Genomic DNA, 17908 nt, shown 5'->3' with positions numbered 1-17908 from the left:
ATACACCTTCTCAGAGATGTCCATTTGAGGCAGTGGATTATCTGTCATTGGTGTAGAAAAGGGAGCAGGACCCATTTGAACACAAAATTTGGAGCATATCTATAGTTCGGGCTGGAGCTCAGCTTTCTAATAGTTCTGTGCTACTGACCCAGTAATCAGAATCAAACTTAGGTATCCATGCAATGAATTCAGTAGTCACTAGATGATCCTGTGCATCTCCTAACAGCCCAGGTAGGTTAGAATATATAGTGGAATATATACATAGATCAAAGATATTTATTGTAGCTTTCAGTTAATGTGCTCCAAGCACAGCAAAATCAATAATGAGTAAAACCACAAAACGCATGCACTATGGTACAATGAAATAGAGGAATGGTGTTTTTCTGGAGCTGGGACTAGATGGACTTTTGACATGATCTTTCAAATTTGTGGGTAGAAAAATTGTATTTCTCTAAGGGAAGGAGAAACTTCTCCAACAACAACTCCAAGGTGGAACTCCCATGGTGGTGACAGTAGCACCCATATCAAAAAGGCTCCAGGGAGTTTCCTCTTGATGTCTTCCATTGGAATCAGACAGAAAGGTGGGAAGCAAAGACAGTCTATGGATGGCTGGAAAGATGACTGTGCCATGAAGGAGAGGATGTTCACACACACATGCACACTCACACTCACACCTCTTTCTGGCCACCTTGTAAGTGGAAGGACATTATCTTCTGCCCAGGAGAATTTCCTCAATATTCTCTTCCCCTTTGAAAGAAATTTCAAAATATGAATTCCCTTTTCTCAAAGGAATAAGAACTGGCAAGGAAAAAAATACCAGAGGATTTCTGTCCCCAGCATTAAATCAGGCAACACAGTAACTGAGGTTTGTAAACCATGATTTATGGATGGCAGGAATGTAGCCATCTCAAAACTGAGCCATGCAAAGACATCACATTCCATCCTTGAGAATGTCTCCAGAAGTTGCCCTCCTTCTTAAATGTCCTTTACATTTCAAAGGAAAATCGTCTGTCATACTTGAATGAGACCTGTCAAAAAATCTCCTTCCGTGGTGGTTTTGGTTTTATTTACTGCTATTGCTGAATTGATCTAGGTTGGTCAATTATTTTAAAGATGCATTCTCTTAAACTCTCTTGAACTGTCCTTCAGCTGCTATGAATACTTTTTAACAAGGAAGTGAGGTAGAAATATTTCAACAGATAACCAAAATAAGGAAATCAATAAATGTCCCCATAGTAAATTTAGGAGAGTATGGAAAGAGAGCCTTGTACCTCATCCAAGCTGCCACTTGGCAGTTTTAATTGATTGGCTGGTAGACTTTGATCTTTTCATTAAACCCTCTGATCCAGTTTCAGAATATAGGAGAACGAGCAACTCTAGCTATTAGGAAGTTTGCTTGTTTTTTATTGTAATGTTTGGTGGAAACTTTCTTCACTGAAATTTCTTCCCTTTGGTTCTGTTTCTACCCTGCCATCTAGATGCAGACAGAGGAGCAGATTCCCAGGGCTTCAACTCGTGTGGGCAAAGCTCTGGTAGATCCTTTGAACTGAACCAGTTATGGAAGACTTACCTGACTCTTCCCCCACAGCTGGAGTCATCCCATGGAATTTTCTCCCTATCCACATGGGATGTGCTGATAGATGGTCTGGAGAAAACCTCAAGGATGCCTGAGGAAATTAAAACAGGGCATGGTGGATAGGAATCTCATTGTGAAATTGTCTCTCCAATCCTCTCTCTTCCAGTGATCCCAAAAGTAACTAAGCACTTGCTCTCCAACCCGGTGTTCACCTGCATTGTTCTTGCGGCTTGCATGGAGATTGCGGTGGTGGCAGGTTTCGCAGCCTTTCTTGGCAAGTACCTAGAACAGCAGTTCAATCTCACAACGTCGTCAGCCAACCAGTTACTGGGTAAGTAGCCAGAGAAGGTCAACTCTTCCCCCTCCAGTCAGGGATGGAATCTAATGACCAAAGAAGTGCCCTGAGATGGGATCAGACCAAAAACCCAACCTTCTTTGTCCATGGTGGCAACCTGCTCTTTCCTAGTCAGTTTCCCCACTAATCAGCATTGACAGATTTCTGACATTGGAAGTAATCTGTGGGCATTATTCCTAGTAGCCATTGATAGCATTACTCTCCACCCATTTCTCTAAGGTCTTTAAAGCTATCTGGATTGGTGGCCATTGCACATCTTGGACTTGTGAGTTCCCCAGGTGGCCTGCTAGATGCTTGACTGTCCCTAGCACCTTCTGCCCACCTATGGCAAAAGGCTGTAGCTTGATTGCTTTCTGATGTTAATTTTTCAGACAACATTGTATTGGTCTTAAATCAATGGCTTCATCTGATCTCCAGGGTTCAATTCAAGGTGCTAGTGCTTAATGAAAAGCCCTAATTGGGTTAAAAGGTATCTGAAAGATTGCTATATTCCATAGCCACGTAGGATGCATGTTGGTTAGGAACATTTTCACAAGATCTGTTGGATATCCGAACATTAAAATAATTTAGGTGGTAATGCAAGTCAAGATCTTGGATTGCCAACATCCCCCTCATGGAAATTTCAAAGGGGGTGAAACCAACTTCTGCACTTTGGCACGTAAGCAAGAAAAACATCTTGTTTGGCTTAGTCTTTAAAGATTTTGTATAATATGACTGAAGATCTCATCTCTGCCCCATCCATGTAACTTGGGATGGTAGCTCAGGCAGGACTAAGGGGTTCAGAAAAAAGCCTGCCAGCTAAGGATGACGTTATCTCTAAGTACCAGCCTTGCCAGGAATTGATATCCTGAGCTCAAGCTGAGCTAACAGTCATTGCACACATGAAAATAGGCTCTCATTTCCCCCCAATATTTTGGCAGCCTCATTTTGAATCAGATTTTTTTTCCAGGCTATTTTCACTCAGTAGATCTGGACCTACTTTCTGCCCATTCCTGATGGCTGTCTTGGAATTCCAGGCAAGCTATCTTGGAATAGCCAAATCAACAGATGAGGCTTACAGCCTTCCTGAATTGGTTTGGGGCTTCCTGGGAGCACCCAATGACTGTTGGAAAAGCTACTAACCTTGATCCAATCAATTGAGGCTCTCATAATGAAGACTTCAAGGCTGGAGTTTGCCACAAATGTTGCATTTCTATGGGCAGTGTTCACTTCTACCTTGAGAGAAAGCAAAATTCAGCCAGAGGTGGAAAACATTTCATTAGCTTCTCCATTAGCTATGGCCACTGGTTCAAGCGTAGCCTTGCTTTTTAAAATTTTACACCTTCTGGAAATGGAGCCATAATAGGCAGGATCATTGAACTTTTATCTTCAAGGCTTCCTGGAGAGGAGGCTCCATGTTCTGGCTAGATTTTGCCCAAGTCCTCTGCAACCTTCTGTTCTCTTTACAGGCATGACAGCTATTCCTTGCGCATGTTTGGGCATCTTCCTGGGCGGCCTCTTGGTGAAGAAGCTGAGCCTTTCTGCCCTGGGCGCCATTCAGATGGCCATGTTGGTCAGCCTGGTGTCCACAGCTTGCTACGTTTCTTTCCTTTTCCTGGGCTGCGACACGGGGCCCGTGGCTGGCATTACTGTTCCCTATGGAAACAAGTAAGTAAGAGAGAAAGGACTGCCCATGATGGGGATTTTTTGAAAAATGTGGAACTGCAGGTTTGCACCCCACCCCTACAGAAAACCATAGAGTTGGAAGGGACTTAAGAGGTCATGAAGTCCAACCCCCTACACAGGAGTCATTACACCATCCTCAATAGATGACTATCCAGCCTCTTTGGTAGACTGTTGCTGGACTGAGCAGGCCTATTAGATTTGGGAGAGGACACTCTGAAGGCAACTAAGCAGAGGAAAAATGGGAATAGGGAAAAAGCCACAAAACGGTGGTTTGCTGAAGGCGGTTTGTTCCAAAACTGGAGCCAGTTCCAGTTGTTCTTTAACAGCTGCTGGATTCTCAGCTTGTCTGTTTTCTAGAACGGCAAAGGGCTGTACCTAGCACTAGAACAACCCTGAGATAGTGAGAGGCTCAAAGTCACTTTCCAGAGCTTCACAATTCTAGTCCAACATCAATTGCTGGGGGACAGCAGTGAGAAAGGGCAGTTGCTTTAATACCCCAGTGGGCTTCCCAGAAATGTTTGGCCACACTGAGAAGCCAGGAGCTCCTGGGAGGTGTCTTCTCCCAAGGCCCCATTCTGACCCCAGCAGTTTCTTGAACATCCCCTAGCCTCTCCACCAGAGCAGCCACCATTAAGCCTTCCATCTGATTTCCCCAGCCTTCATCTGTCTCATCAAGGAAGAAGGTGATGGTGCAGTATAATTTAATATCAGACAGAGAAATTCTCCTGCATGTTTTTACCTCCAGAGCAGTCGTAATTCAGCTTGGTCTTCCTCTGTGTGGTGCTCTTGCACTTATGCACATAAGAGTCAACCAAAGGGTGTGTGTCATGCATTCTCTAATACTTCCCAGCTTCTGCAGCCTCCCTGGCTTCCCATCCAAGGGAAGACCCCTGCAGGAGCTCTTCCCAGAGGGCTCCTTCAAATTATGAAGGGTGGGCAGATTTCCAAGAAACCTCTTGTTTCCTGGTGAAGAAGGTCACCAGGAAACAAGAACAGCAGCAGTAGCCCCCTCTGTCATCTCAAACTGTAAAATGGTCTATCTTTTCCTAGGCAAACTTCTTTCCAGCGGTCTGTATGCCTCCCTGGCTTCTTCAGCCACAGTGCTACTGTTCTCACTAAATGGGAGTTCTGCTATTGAGAAATGGTGGGGCCATGTCTCCTTCTGAGGAGTCATCCGTCCAGTTTCCATCCCTACAAATCTGGCAAAGGTTTTGAAAAAGCCATGTCTACCAGTTTAAATGTAATTGGCACAGAGCTGTTGCTTTTGCCATCTTCTGGGCAATGAGGAGTAAGGATTTGGGAGCTTCTGGGAAGAAAAGTCTTCTCCTCCTCCTCCTCCTCCTCCTCCTCCTGATTTCTAAACAAATCTGAGTACCTTACAACTAAAAAGGTTTTCCTGCCTGCTGATTGACCCCTCGCCCCACCCCACTCATCCTTCCTTCTTTTTCAGGTCAACCATCTCCAGCTTGGCCCCCTATTCTGCCTGCAATAGCAATTGTAAATGTCAAATGGATTCCTTCACTCCAGTCTGTGGAACAGATGGGATCACATACTTATCTGCCTGTTTTGCTGGTTGCACCAACATGGTAATCCCTTATTTATTCTAAGATGCTCTGTATCTGTTTGCAACCTTCTTCAGCCAACTTGTGTGTGTGTGTGTGTGTTGGGTGTTTGTTTCCTGTGTGTGTGTGTTTCCTGTGCAGTTAATCATGCAATGACCATTCACTGCCCTACATAAAAGAGATACCCGGACTGTTACTGTCCAAATCAATCCCATAGTCAAAGACAGGTTGCGTGCACTTATACATGATGATGGGAGTGGTGGTGGTGGTGCAAACACCCAACTCTATGCTGAAAGTAGTACTCTCTGTGAATAAATTAACAGATATTGAATTAAAACTTTCAGATTCCGCCTTTCCAATAACATTTCCCCAATGGCTAGGACATATGACATACGACATATAAAATATTGAGGATGGTTATAGTTTCTCTTACTGAGCATAAGTTAATACGGCAATATTCTGTTTCTGTTAGCTATGAGACGAGCAAAGACTGCCTTCCATATTCAGCAGTTCATGTACTGAAAGCTCAGCTTTCTCCAGATGTTTTGGAACTCCAATTCCCAGTATTCCCAGCTGGCTGGCTTTGCAGTCCCAAAATATGTGGAGGGTGTCCAAACTGGAGAAAGATGAGCTTTGCCTTTCTGGATTGAGGTCTCAATCGCTCATTTGCAGCACTCATTTTTGCAGCCATAAGAACTAGAAATGTTCTTTTTTTGGAGGAGGAGGAGGAGGGACTTAACACCTTGAATCCTCCAGTTACCAACCACTTTTTTTGCTCACTCTTTCTACTTATATTCCTGTGCTTCCCAGGCCATCAGCCACTGTGCCTTTAACAGACAACTACCCAGGTTTTTTATGCTGTTGTTTCATTGTGGTCCAAAGCAGTTGTCTCCCTAAAGATAGAAGGTAGAAAATGGTGGGCGGGTGCCTGCCTGTCCATCAAAATGAGCAAAGTGAAGCTGGAGTGGTGGGGAACATCTTGGGGATTAGATAGTGGTGGAAAGACCCTTTCTTGTGAATCAGTGCTTTGTGAAAGAATGAGCAGGAGTGAGCAGGGAGGGAATGAAGCTTTTGGACATCCCCGGCTTCTGTTTGCAGCTTTCAACATTAGCTGCTGTACAAAAAGCTCTCTTGCTTGAAGAGGCAAAAATTTTCAACCAGGGGGCACGTTTGGAAGACTTTCACACTATAGGCAACGCTGGAGGCCTGATCCTTCACAAAGCACTGATTCAGAAGAAAGGGTCTTTCCACCACTATCTAATCCCCAAGATGTTCCCCACCACTCCAGCTTCACTTTGCTCATTTTGATGGACAGGCAGGCACACTGTAAAGCAAAGTCCAGGCCATCATTTCTGTGTTCTTAAATAGCAGGGGTCCAAGGGGAAAGGTGCAGAAGCATTCTTGAAAATGAAAATACTGCAAATGTCTAGTCATACTGGCTGGGGAATTCTGGGAGTTTAAGTCCACACGTCTTAAAATTGCCAAGGTTGAGAAACGCTCCCTTGCTATTTGTTTTGTTCTCATTAAAAAACAGAAACGGTAAGCAGTCAATGGGGTAAGAAGAGTAGAGGCAACTTAGCCCACAGAAGGAATGGGGGTGACAAACTAGGGAGAAGGGACCCTCCCTAGTTTCTTGGGCTCTAAAGGCGATGGGGGAGAAAGGTACTTTCAGACTTGCAAGATTCTGTTAATGTAACCTTACAATAAAGTAGAATTAGTTCATCTGGGCCTGCTTCCTGCCTGGACCATCTCGCAAGGCTGACAGGAGGTGGCTGCATCCTCACAGGGACTTTTTAATGCTGCTCTCCACCCTCAGACCAAAAGCAATTCCAAGCGAGATCCTCACAGAGCCTTCATTAACAAGATTTATTGAGCTGAGAAGGATAGGGTTATAGAAATATCCACAACTGAATTATTGCTCCTAGAAAGTGAGTGGCCTGCTCCCTTCCTTCTTAATGACTTGCTTATGAAGTGGTGAGGAGGCAGGCCGCTTTGCTGATAATGGACAGCCTTCCAAGCTGCCTGTTTACCTAACCAACTCCTGAATCTTTATCAGCCTGTCAACTAGCTCCGAACAAGGGTGGGGAAATGCCAAGGAGCCCTGATTCTTAAGCAGACCAAGTTAGCTGTGCCTCCTGGACTGGAACATCTTTTGCCTTCTAGGCTGCAAACTCCCACCAGTTTTGCAGTGGATTCCATTCTGTGGAAAACCACACACAGCAATGTTGATTAGGCTCGTTTTGAGAAGCAGTGGGGTGGATGGAGTCAGGCTTTTCCTGGGAGGCTAAACAGGGCCCAATGAAGCAGGCAAAACAGAATCCAGGAATTTCGGATAATGCAGGTTGTTTACCGAAAAGCTGAGGAGATGTTATAAAAGTATACCGGTGACTGCTGTGCGTGAAATGTGAAATAAAAAATCAAATTCTTTCTCCTGCCCAAGCTATTTTACAGGCTGGATGGCCCTCTTTTGTAGTAGGAGGTCTGGGTTGTTTTAGTAACAGACAGATCTGATAGCAGGCTGTTTTCCCCTGACTGGATGGGTGCTAACCCTCCCAGATTGAAAAGGAACAGAGTACTTCTTTCCAGCCCTTTCAGAAGGAAAATAAAGACAGGCCAGCTACCCCTTCACTCAGCCTGGAAAGCCCAGGATCCTGAAAATTAGCAAGAGGGAGGCATTGCCTGAATTCCACCATGAGCAAGAAACGGAAAGGCATCCGCGCTCCTGTCCTCCACCGCCTCCTGCTCCAGCAGGCCTTGAGTGTATTTAGTCATGCTGGCCGGCATTTCCTGCACCAGGCTGGGGAAGGCTGCGACAGCACAGCGAGCTGCCTACCCATCATGAAGTTGTCCTGCGAAAAGCAATTGCGGCTGTCTAATGAAGCGCACGCTAGGGGTGCGTGTTTCTGTAGGTTTTCAATTACTGAATTCCGAACCGTTCAAGGCAAGCCAGTTCAAATGAGCACCTACAGAAAAAGTGAATGAAAGAATGAACATCATTCTCGGTACCTCAGCATCTTTTGGGAATAGCAACTTTGATTGCAAAGCGTGCTGAAAATGAGCCGGAGGAGGAAGGGGAGGGCTTTTTAGCTGTTCAGACAGCCAGTGCTGCCTAGCTCCTATTATGCCCAATTGCCTTGGCAGCTTTTTCAGTTGGACCCAGCTGTTCTGCTTTGCTGTTCCCCGCTCTGGAGGGACCCTCCAAAGGCCCCTTGTTCTGCTTTTTTTACAAAAACAGGTTGCGACATTTTTAGGAAACTGAGGCTTCCAGGGGTTGCCGTGACATACAGTATGACCTAAAGCATCCTTTCTGGCATAAGACACAGATCTGGGGGGCTTTCTTGCAGCGCATTCTTGTAGCTCCATTGGATCCCCCCCAAAAGCAGAAATTGAGTGTGAGGGGGGAGCAAAAATAGGTAATGATAAGGCTTCAGCTCCAGAAGAGGAAAACTGATAAAATTGTGCTTGAGACAAAAAGAAGCTCCGCCTCTGGCCGGGTCCACTCCAGAGCAACATAAGGCCAAGCTCCACTGGGGCTCCATCCAAGTCGTCCTCCATCCTTGTCCATCCTCGTCCTACTGGGGCTCCATCTTCCTCTTCCTTCAACCTCTCTCCTGTTTTCAGTGTATGCTAAAATACTCCTTCTAATATTTTGCCTCCTGGTGGCCTTTAGATGTGTTGGAACTCCAGTTCTGGAAAGTTGTGTCAGCTGTGAGTCTGTAGTCTGAGTCTCTAATCTGATGCATTTGGGGGACCCTGGATTAGAGCAGGCTAACCAACAATCATTCTCTCCAGAGCAGGAAAAACATGCCAGTTTCCACATACAATATGTCAAGCTAGTGTCAAAACCAGGCTTGGCTTGGTTCTTGCTGAAAGCAAGGGGATCCAAAAGTGAAGTCAAGATGTTTCTGCTCAAACCATTGAGGTTCTTGATGGTGGTGATGATGCAGACCAAGATGCCCCAAGAATTCAGCTGGATGCTTGGAAAGTGAGACAAGAGCAGGAAAAGGAAAAGTGGGTGTTGTTTACCCTTCCTTTTCCTTTTCCTTTTCCTGAATTCTAGCTGTACCCTTCCTCTCAATCCAGCCACAGCCTGTTATGAAGGCTTAGGCAGTCCTCTCCCCCCAGAAGCTGACACATCCTTTCATCTCTTTTGGATGCCCTCTGAGATGCCCCCAGGGAAAGCAACAGACTGCCCAAGGTTAGAGACAGCGTCCTTTGCTTCTTGCTGCTTATCAGTCGAAGAGAAACAACGGGCCTCATTGTGGTTCCTATTCCCAGGGAAAGCACACACAGGAAAACACAAAGGAGAAGTATTAGGGCTGTGCAAAGCCTTCATTCCACTTGGCACAAACCTGAAATGGCAGCTGCTCTGGGTTTGATGCAAGGGCTGAGTCTCAAGATGGTTGGCTGAATATGTGATGGAGAGGAAGAGGGAAACACACTCGGGCTTCCTTTTTACTCACACCCTGCCTTCCAGAGAGTTTGTGTTGTAGATTTGCCACTTGCCACCTGTATTTGCGCACCTCTCTTGGAACCAGCAAGTTCATTCCCTCTGTGTTGTTGTTGTTGCTTTTAAGTCTTCTAACTGAATATAGGCCCAAGGGAATTCTTAGAAAATCAAAGGGGGGTACAGTCCAGGTTGTTTAGAAGTGTATCCACCTGTTTACACACACACACACACAAACACACACACACACACGGTGATTGAGAGCAGAGAACATAGTGGGGAGCATTTTGTGAGACTGCCCACAGTATGTGCCAGCTGTGCCACTGGCTTGAAAAGGTTCCCAGCTGATGTTCTTGAGGTTCTGAACAGAATCATTCCTGGACACAAGTAAGGGCTTGTGCATGTGTGCATATGGGCATTCCTCAAGTAACCCATTAAAAGCTGCTTTGCATCATTCTTTAAATTATAAATGAGCTTCCTAACTGTTGTCCATCCTCTTCTAAACTCTTCCTGCAACCTACAGCTCCATAGTAGAGCTGAGCAAGCTGTAGAACCTTCCTAGCTCCAAATGTGTATCCCCAGGCAGCATAGCCTTACCCACAGAGGGCATCAGTGAGGCTCCAGAAACTTGAGCATGTGCTTCGTGTGAAGCATCCATCCAGAAATAAAAATGGGTCATGCCGTGTTCAAAGGATTTCCTCAACAAGCAAAATACAAGGAAAAGATTCTCCCAGAGGAGAACCATTTTCAAACTGCAGCTCCAGAGGAATGCCAAGTCCAAATCTATCAGTGGAACCAACTAGAATAGATGGTTATATTTCTCCTCTCCTTAAAAAAGGGTTTATCCTGATGGGAGTGACACATTCAGTCCCATCAGAAATTCTTGGAGGTCAATGCAATTAGAGGACATGGCTCACAAATGCCCCTTTAGGTACCCAGTACTGGTGGAAGGCCAAGGTTCTTTCCTTTGTGATGATAGGTGCCTTGCCTGGTGCCAATTTCCTGCCTTTATATCTTCTCCTAGCCCATGTGACCTGTTGCTTTTTGAATGATATGGGTGGTTGGTTCTGGGGATATGATTTGCCATTAAATCCTAGCCTTCTGTACGAGATTTTTTATTTTTGCATGCCAAATCACTCTGTATCCCAATTAATCAAAGGTACTGAAATGAGGGTGTGAAGGGCCAGATGCCTTTATTTTTCTACTATATGTTAGTATAATCAGAGAGCTGGGGGTCAGGAAAATGTGGAGGTGGAATTGGAAAGTAATTGAACACTTCCGTTTGGAAATGTTTTACCCTAATGCTGAGACACAGAATCTTCCTTTTATCCCCTCCTTGCCAGGGATCTGAATTTATGGTAATTTTCTTGAAGTGCTTACTTGAAAGCCTTGAAAAAATCAAAGGAAAAGTACAGTGATGTGCCTCTGATAAAAGGCCAAATATCTTCGGACTGTTTTGCTCTCTCTGGTGGCAGATGAACAAAGAAGAGGTATTTTCCTGCCTCTTGCCAAGAACTTTGCTTCATAAGAAAAGGACAACACTGCACTGGTAGAGCAAACCACATAGGCCAGTGGGATCTGTGCCTGTGCTATGATTCTGCAGAAGTACCTACGTCTCTTCCAAAATCAGCTACGGTCAGCTAGATGCTGCCATCTCTGAAGCTACAACAATAGTTGTTTTAAATGTGTGCTTGTTAATGTGTGGACAATGCCTGTTTGAACTCTGAGAAGCCAAAATAGAGTCCTTAGTGAAAGGAGTGGGTAATCTATGCTGCCTTTCACTGTGTTAATCTTAAGGGGTTCCTTGCTTCTGCAGGGAATTTCAGGGGATGAAACACCAGAAGGTTTGTCTAGATCAGTGGATTCTCAAGGTGTGGTCTGGGATCCAGCCACCTCTGTATTAGATCCATGTCCCTCCTGCAAGGTCAAGGCCACGTGCAAGATAACATGCAGTTGGATCCATGCAACAGCATCTGCTGCCTCAACCGTGTCCTGCCTTCTGTCCTAGAATCTCACTAGTTGCACATGCCTCACCTTGGCCTCTGCCGAGGATGCCACAGTCGTTCCTGGGAAGTGCCCCAGCCCTGGATGCCAAGAAGCCTTCCTGACATTCCTGTGTGTGATGTGCGTCTGCAGCATGATTGGAGCCATGGCTCAAACACCCTCCGTCATCATCCTCATCAGGTAAGGCTTGCGCTCGCAGGGCAGGAGGCAGGGAACCTTCCATATGGGAAGAAATGGTTGGCCCTAAGAAAGCATCCAAGGGAGTTTAGGATGGCTCTTTTGCTTGTGGAGGGAACTCCCTGTTTTATACAGAAAAGTACCTTTGGATCTAGTCTCTCCAATGGATCTTAGCTGAGGCCAAAGGCAGTTACTGAATTACGGAGAAAGCTGACACGGCAAAGTCCTGGAGACACTGTGATATGCCAGAAATTAAGAATACTGGAATACACAGCTATTCTTTGATTCAGAAGGTATTGAATGTTTGCCATCAAAAGAAACTTTGCGGCAGGTTCTTCCAACCTAGGGGGTTTGCAGATGAGGCAGGATTGCAACACCCATCATCCACAGCCAGCTGTCCAAAAGTTTGCTGGCAATTGTTGAGTAAGACCACATATCTGAATGCCCCAAGGTTAGAGGAAACTGCACAATCTCCTTTTATTTTCTTTTTTCTTTTTATGTTCATGGCATTATAGTGGTATCTTTCACTCTTTCCACCCATTCCCTTTGTACTGAAAGATGCAGAAGATGAACCTAAATAATTTAAATATTGAGGGGGGCAGGCTAGTAGTAATTAAGTACTGGTAGTAGTGGTAGTAAGTAGTGGTAGTAGTCACGACCCTTCTTGCCATGTGGGGAGGGTGGTTTCCCTTGGAATGCAGCATTGTAGGGAAGTCAGGTTGATTTAATCCTGGCTTCCACAGCTGCACCATCTCTCTGTGCACAGCAATTGCCAGCAGGGAAAAAAAAATCTCTCAGTCATACCAAGGGGAGTGTTTTATAAATCACGCACTGCAATAGCAGAGGGGGTGATTTTCATCCAGATCACAGCAGGCGAAGGAAGAATAAACCTGCTTCGAAGCACCGTGATCTTGGTGATCTTATTGAGACACCAGGATTTGAAAAATGTAAAAAAAAATGTATGCAACAGCAGGACACACAGCTCTAAACCCTTCTGGGTATTTTTCCCCCTAAATCAGGGGTGGATAACTCATGGGACATGTATAACCCCTCAGGACCCCTTTTAGAGGCCCCAGAACATTCCCAAGGGTACCCTGGATTTTGGTAAGCCTGATTTTTCAGACTGGGGTACGTGTGTGCATGTGTGTGCACACACAGTTTAAACTCACAGAGCCATTTAAGCTCTATGAGCTTAACCCTCTCATTTACCCCTTAAATTTATCCCCTTAAATTCTCCCAGCCACCATTCTCCCATGGTGGTTGGGAGACTTTAGGGGGTAAAATGAGAGGCTTCAGCTCACAGAGGTTAAGGCCCTTACTTTACCCTCTCAAACCACTGAAACCACTTAGTGAGACTGATTTTTCCCACAGGGAACAAGTTAAGAGGCCATCCATCCTTTCCTGCATGATTTTTCATCTGCTCCCTCAGTTTGAATCTCCCTTGCAGGCTAACTGTTAATGCCTCTTTCTGTTTAATCCCAAGCCTTGTATACAGCCCTTTTCTTGCCTTGGATCAGCCTCAGTGCCTTTGTAATGTGGGGTTTCCAGGGCATGAAAAATGCCCAGGAGAAGCCAATTAGTATGTCCTCTGGAGGTGCAGTGTGGCCACTTCACAGCAGAGTTCTGCGCTTAGTTCTGCCTTTTATCTTCCTCAGTTGCAGCTGCTTCAAAAGTTAACTTTCCCATTCATGAGCAGGGCATCACTCAGCCCTTTGAGGTAGGCAAGGTCAAAAAATAGGCACAGCAGGGACTCCAAGAATGCTCTTTATTGTTGTAAGATAGAAGAACAAAATCTTGAAAGTGTACCAGAGTTTCTCTCTACTCCATCTTATACCAGACAAAAACTCTGAGCTTCTTTCTTGGGATTTTTTCTTTCTCAAGACAGAAATATTTTCTGAAAGTCCCCCTTTCATGGTTTGCTCATTCTTTCCCCATTCCCAAGGTCAGGTCTACACAACTCCTGAAGACCAAAATCCCTCTAGCCAACTCCCTCCCTCTCTCTCTCTCACTCACACACACACAGAGCAAAGCTTTGGCCAAATGCCAGTAGAGGGGCTTGTCTTTCTACTGCAAGAGATTCCCCATTTCTTTGGAAGCTCCAATTTTTTAAAATAAAAACATTTCGTGAAGGGATAACCCAGCAAGGTCCCACAGGTTCTGTGATGCTCCTCACATGCTTCCATGGCTTCCCATTATCCATTTGAATGAAAAGAGATGAAATGGTTGACTTTTTTGTTTTGTTTTACGATCTCAGGAGAGAAGGTCAAATTCTTGCAAGGCAGGAGTTCATGTCAGTGTCAGTCCTATAGGGCAGACCAGACTAAGAAACAGACACCATGTAGATCTAAAGCTACTTTTATTAGAACAGCTCTAGTAACAGGATCTTGCATGTCTGAATGTGCTTCCCCTCCTCCCTCTTTTATCTTCATGTGAATGGGGGGGGGGGTGCTGTCTAAGGTGTTTATGTAAATCTCTTTCTTGATATGGGCTCAAGCCATGTTTATCTGATTGTGGCTTGGTGATGGCTCCATCAAGATCATCCTGTATACCAGTGCTTCCCAAACATTTTCCTTCATTCCCCAAAACCAGTTTTCAGAAAGTCCTTATTACCCAATGTAGGTGAAACACTTTAAGTCAATTTAAACGTCCATGTTGTGATTGGGGAATGGGCTCATGTGTCATTACCCAAAGGCAAACCACTTTTACCCAATTATAGGTAATTTACCCAGGTTTGGGAAGCACTGTTCTATACTCTCTATAGCAGTGTATCTCAACCTCAGGAACTTTAAGATGGGTGGGCGTCAACTTCCAGAATTCCCCCAGCCAGCATGCTCACTGAGGGAATTCTGGGAGTTGAAGTCCAGCCATCTTAAAGTTCCTGAGGTTGAGAAACACCGCTCTGTAGTAAGGCCTCACTGGTGAGGTTGCCAAAATCTTGTGACTGTTGGCAATATCTTGCTTGCTCTTATTTTTTTAACCCTGGCATGATTGCTAAGACCTGAAATACATGCAGAGTATCCCAGTCCTCTGACTGCTCTCCCCTTTGAGGCAAACCCTCAATATCAGATGCTGACAGGAGAAGCTACTAGGGCTACCATGTCTGAGCTGCAAACGTCTTGTCAGCCAGCAGATGGCAGCAAAGAGATGCCCAAAACTCTAATTCTAACTCTACTAGACAACCAGATTTGTGCACACCTGGTAATGGTAATCCAAGGGGGAGGCAGAAATGCGTAGAGGGGCATTGCTTTGTTGTTAACTTGTGGCCTTCCTGGAGCGATGTTAGGAGCCGGACGGTGGCCTAGAGAGTGCTCCTGCTGGGCAGTTTTTAATGTCGGCCTGTCATTGCATCAATTGTGGCTATTTGGAGACATTCAACTTGCTTTTTTCTTGTTAATCTTCAATAGCATACTTAAGTCCAGCTGCAGGCCTTTCTTGGAGGTTTGCCTTGGAGTGGGTGGGAAGATTGCCTACAAATGATCTTGTTTGCTGAAGAGATACCCCCATCATCCTGGCTGACTGCAAAATGTAGCTGATGGTAACCTGTTACAAAACAGCCAGGAGCTAGGAATTGTTCTATTATCTATCTATCATCTCTCTCTCTCTCTCTCTCTCTCTCTCTCTCTCTCTCTCTCTCTCTCTCTCTATCTATCTATCTATCTATCTTAATGTTATTTGCTTGGATATCTCTTCTGTACAGAACTGTGAGCCCGGAGCTCAAGTCATACGCTTTAGGAGTTCTCTTCCTTCTCCTCCGATTGTTAGGTGAGTGAAATTCATGCTTCCTTTTGCTTCCCTCTGCTGCCTCCAGAGAAGCAGAGACCCCTGATGAGAGATGGAGCTGGATTATGAACTCAAATCAGGTCCTGTTGAGGACTTGAGCAGCCTTCTCCAACTGAGTGTCCTCCAAATGTTTTGAGTTATATCATGAGTGGGCCATTTTTTGCAGTGATTGGTTCCTCCCCTTGGTGCAAGTTCTGTAGAGATCGATTCCATTTCAGTATGATGTCAGCTCATGTACTTGAATTCATTCCTCTTCTGAAATAACCCATTTTCTGGATTTGCACAATAGACTGAACTATAAAGTAATCAAACAGGTTGTCTCCTCATGACACATTAAGCTATAGAACAAATAACCAAACTTAACCACTAACCAAATCTCACATCTTATAAACATTCAAACTCTGGGTCTGTAACTAACTCAGATCTATAGGAACTTGGTTTCAACAGTCGTGTAATGTCAGATGTTCCCAGCTCAGCATCACTTCTCTTAGCTTTGATGCCTGCATCTTATTTCCATTATCAGTGGTGGCCTGCCTCTTAACATCACTTGCTGGAGAATAAGAGTGAGATGTTTCTGCCTTGAAGTCCTCCTTTTGGTCTCTTGGAAGCCATCTATTTGGCTTCTGGAAGACTAGAATGGTGGACTGTGAGAGATCTTTGATCCAGCAGATGTTCCTCTTATGTTTGTACAGTCTTGATGCTTCAGAGAATACTGCTGATATAAAAATATCTCCTTCTACCTTCACAGGCTTTATCCCACCTCCCCTGATCTTTGGAGCAGGAATTGATTCCACCTGCCTTTTCTGGAGCACCTTCTGTGGTGAACAAGGAGCATGCGCCCTATATGACAATGTTGTCTATAGGTACCTGTATGTGAGCATCGCTATTACCCTGAAGTCATTTGCATTCCTCCTGTACACCACTACCTGGCAGTGCCTGAGGAAAAACTATAAGAAATACATCAAGAACCATGAAGGTGGACTCAACACTAGTGAGTTCTTTGCCTCCACTTTGACCCTGGACAACCCAGGACGAGACCCCCTTGGCCAGAATCCCTCCCATAGGACAAAATTTATCTACAACCTTGAAGACCACGAGTGGTGTGAAAACATGGAGTCTGTTTTATAGTGATTAGAAAGGTGGATTGCTAACCCAAAGGTCCTTCTGAAAGAAAGATATATATGAAATATGTAATATAATATAAAAAAGATGTTTTGGAAAGTACAAGCAAAACAGAGTCCACAGCTATTTCAAAATCTATCATGACGTTCCAGGAGCTTCTCATGAGAAAGAGGACATTTGTCCCTTTCTCAGAAGCAGATGAAACAAGAAGAGGGGAGAAAGGGTATTTAAAGACAAATCTGGGGTGAGAAATGGAGATGCGAAGTGGATCATCAGTGTATCAAATGCCTTGGCTGGAGACATAACAGATGGGCAAAGCTGCCAGTGTTTGGGGACCTGGTATTTCATTGGAGAGCAGAGCAGATGTCTGTCCTTGGGTGTAAAGGCAAACAAATGAAAAACAATTCCCAATGTGGGGGAAGGAATAGAAGCAAGCCACAGCTGTTTCCAAACATAAGTGCTATTTGAAACTTAAGCACTGTTGGAGTAACCTTTGCAATACAAGCTCAAAAGATGTCAACGAGGGTGCTATGCTGTCCCAGCTTTCTCCTAATGCTCTCCGTCTCTTTCTCACATCAACGAGGAAGCCCTGTCAGAACTGCTTCACCTTTATTGTCTCCAGCTGCAGACCAACATTGACAGCTGTTGAAATGGGCAAACCAGCAGATGTGTCTGGTACAAGCCATGATGATATCTAGTTGACATCACGTGCTGGATAAGAGTTAGTTGCATCATTTGTGTGTGTCATGGTTTGGATGCCATTGTGACTTGTACCCAACACTAATGCAACCACAACATTACAGCTCTTAAGGCACCAGCATTGCTTTTCTTAACTATTTTGAGGTCTAGTTCCATTCTGGTATGGGAATTAGGATGGGGCATTGTGTGTGTGTTTGTGTGTGTGTGCAGTTGTGAGGGACATAGCACGAGATGACTCTCACCAAACAGTCTGTAACTTCTTCAACTTTTAGCAGGATGGAAATGGTATAAGGGTCATAATGACCAACATCGCCATTGAAAATGGGCAGAGAAGGTCCAGTTGAGCCATCACTGCCATTAACCATCTGTACATTTTTCTAGTTTCATGTCAGCAGTGGGAAAAAAAAAAGTTTTCAGTACACTTCCATTTGAATCAGAATATTGTGACCATAGAGAAATTTTAAGCCACCCATTTTGCTCCTGAAAGCTGCTTGACCTCCCCAATTAAAAATGGCTGCAAA

At 44.8% G+C, this 17908-nt stretch overlaps 1 protein-coding gene across 2 annotated transcripts in view; it reads left to right on the top strand.

The window, feature by feature from the left end:
- Window positions 1–17505, top strand: part of SLCO3A1 (solute carrier organic anion transporter family member 3A1) — a 116868-nt gene extending 99363 nt beyond the window's left edge. Inside the window, exons 5-10 of one of the 2 annotated variants that reach the window (XM_063314461.1) lie at window positions 1743–1907; window positions 3380–3578; window positions 5047–5182; window positions 11614–11789; window positions 15484–15548; window positions 16315–17505. In XM_063314461.1, the coding sequence (XP_063170531.1) occupies window positions 1743–1907; window positions 3380–3578; window positions 5047–5182; window positions 11614–11789; window positions 15484–15548; window positions 16315–16694 (1121 nt within the window). In that variant the 3' untranslated portion in view covers window positions 16695–17505. The remainder of the gene's footprint in view (window positions 1–1742; window positions 1908–3379; window positions 3579–5046; window positions 5183–11613; window positions 11790–15483; window positions 15549–16314) is intronic. The other variant, XM_063314462.1, reaches the window with a different exon arrangement.
- The last annotated feature ends 403 nt before the right edge of the window (window positions 17506–17908 follow it).

This window comes from Candoia aspera, chromosome 13, assembly GCF_035149785.1.
Source record: "Candoia aspera isolate rCanAsp1 chromosome 13, rCanAsp1.hap2, whole genome shotgun sequence".
NCBI classification, from domain to species: Eukaryota; Metazoa; Chordata; class Lepidosauria; order Squamata; family Boidae; genus Candoia; species Candoia aspera.
The sequence above is the reverse complement of the archived record's forward strand: the minus strand, read 5'-3'. Positions and strand labels throughout refer to the sequence as shown.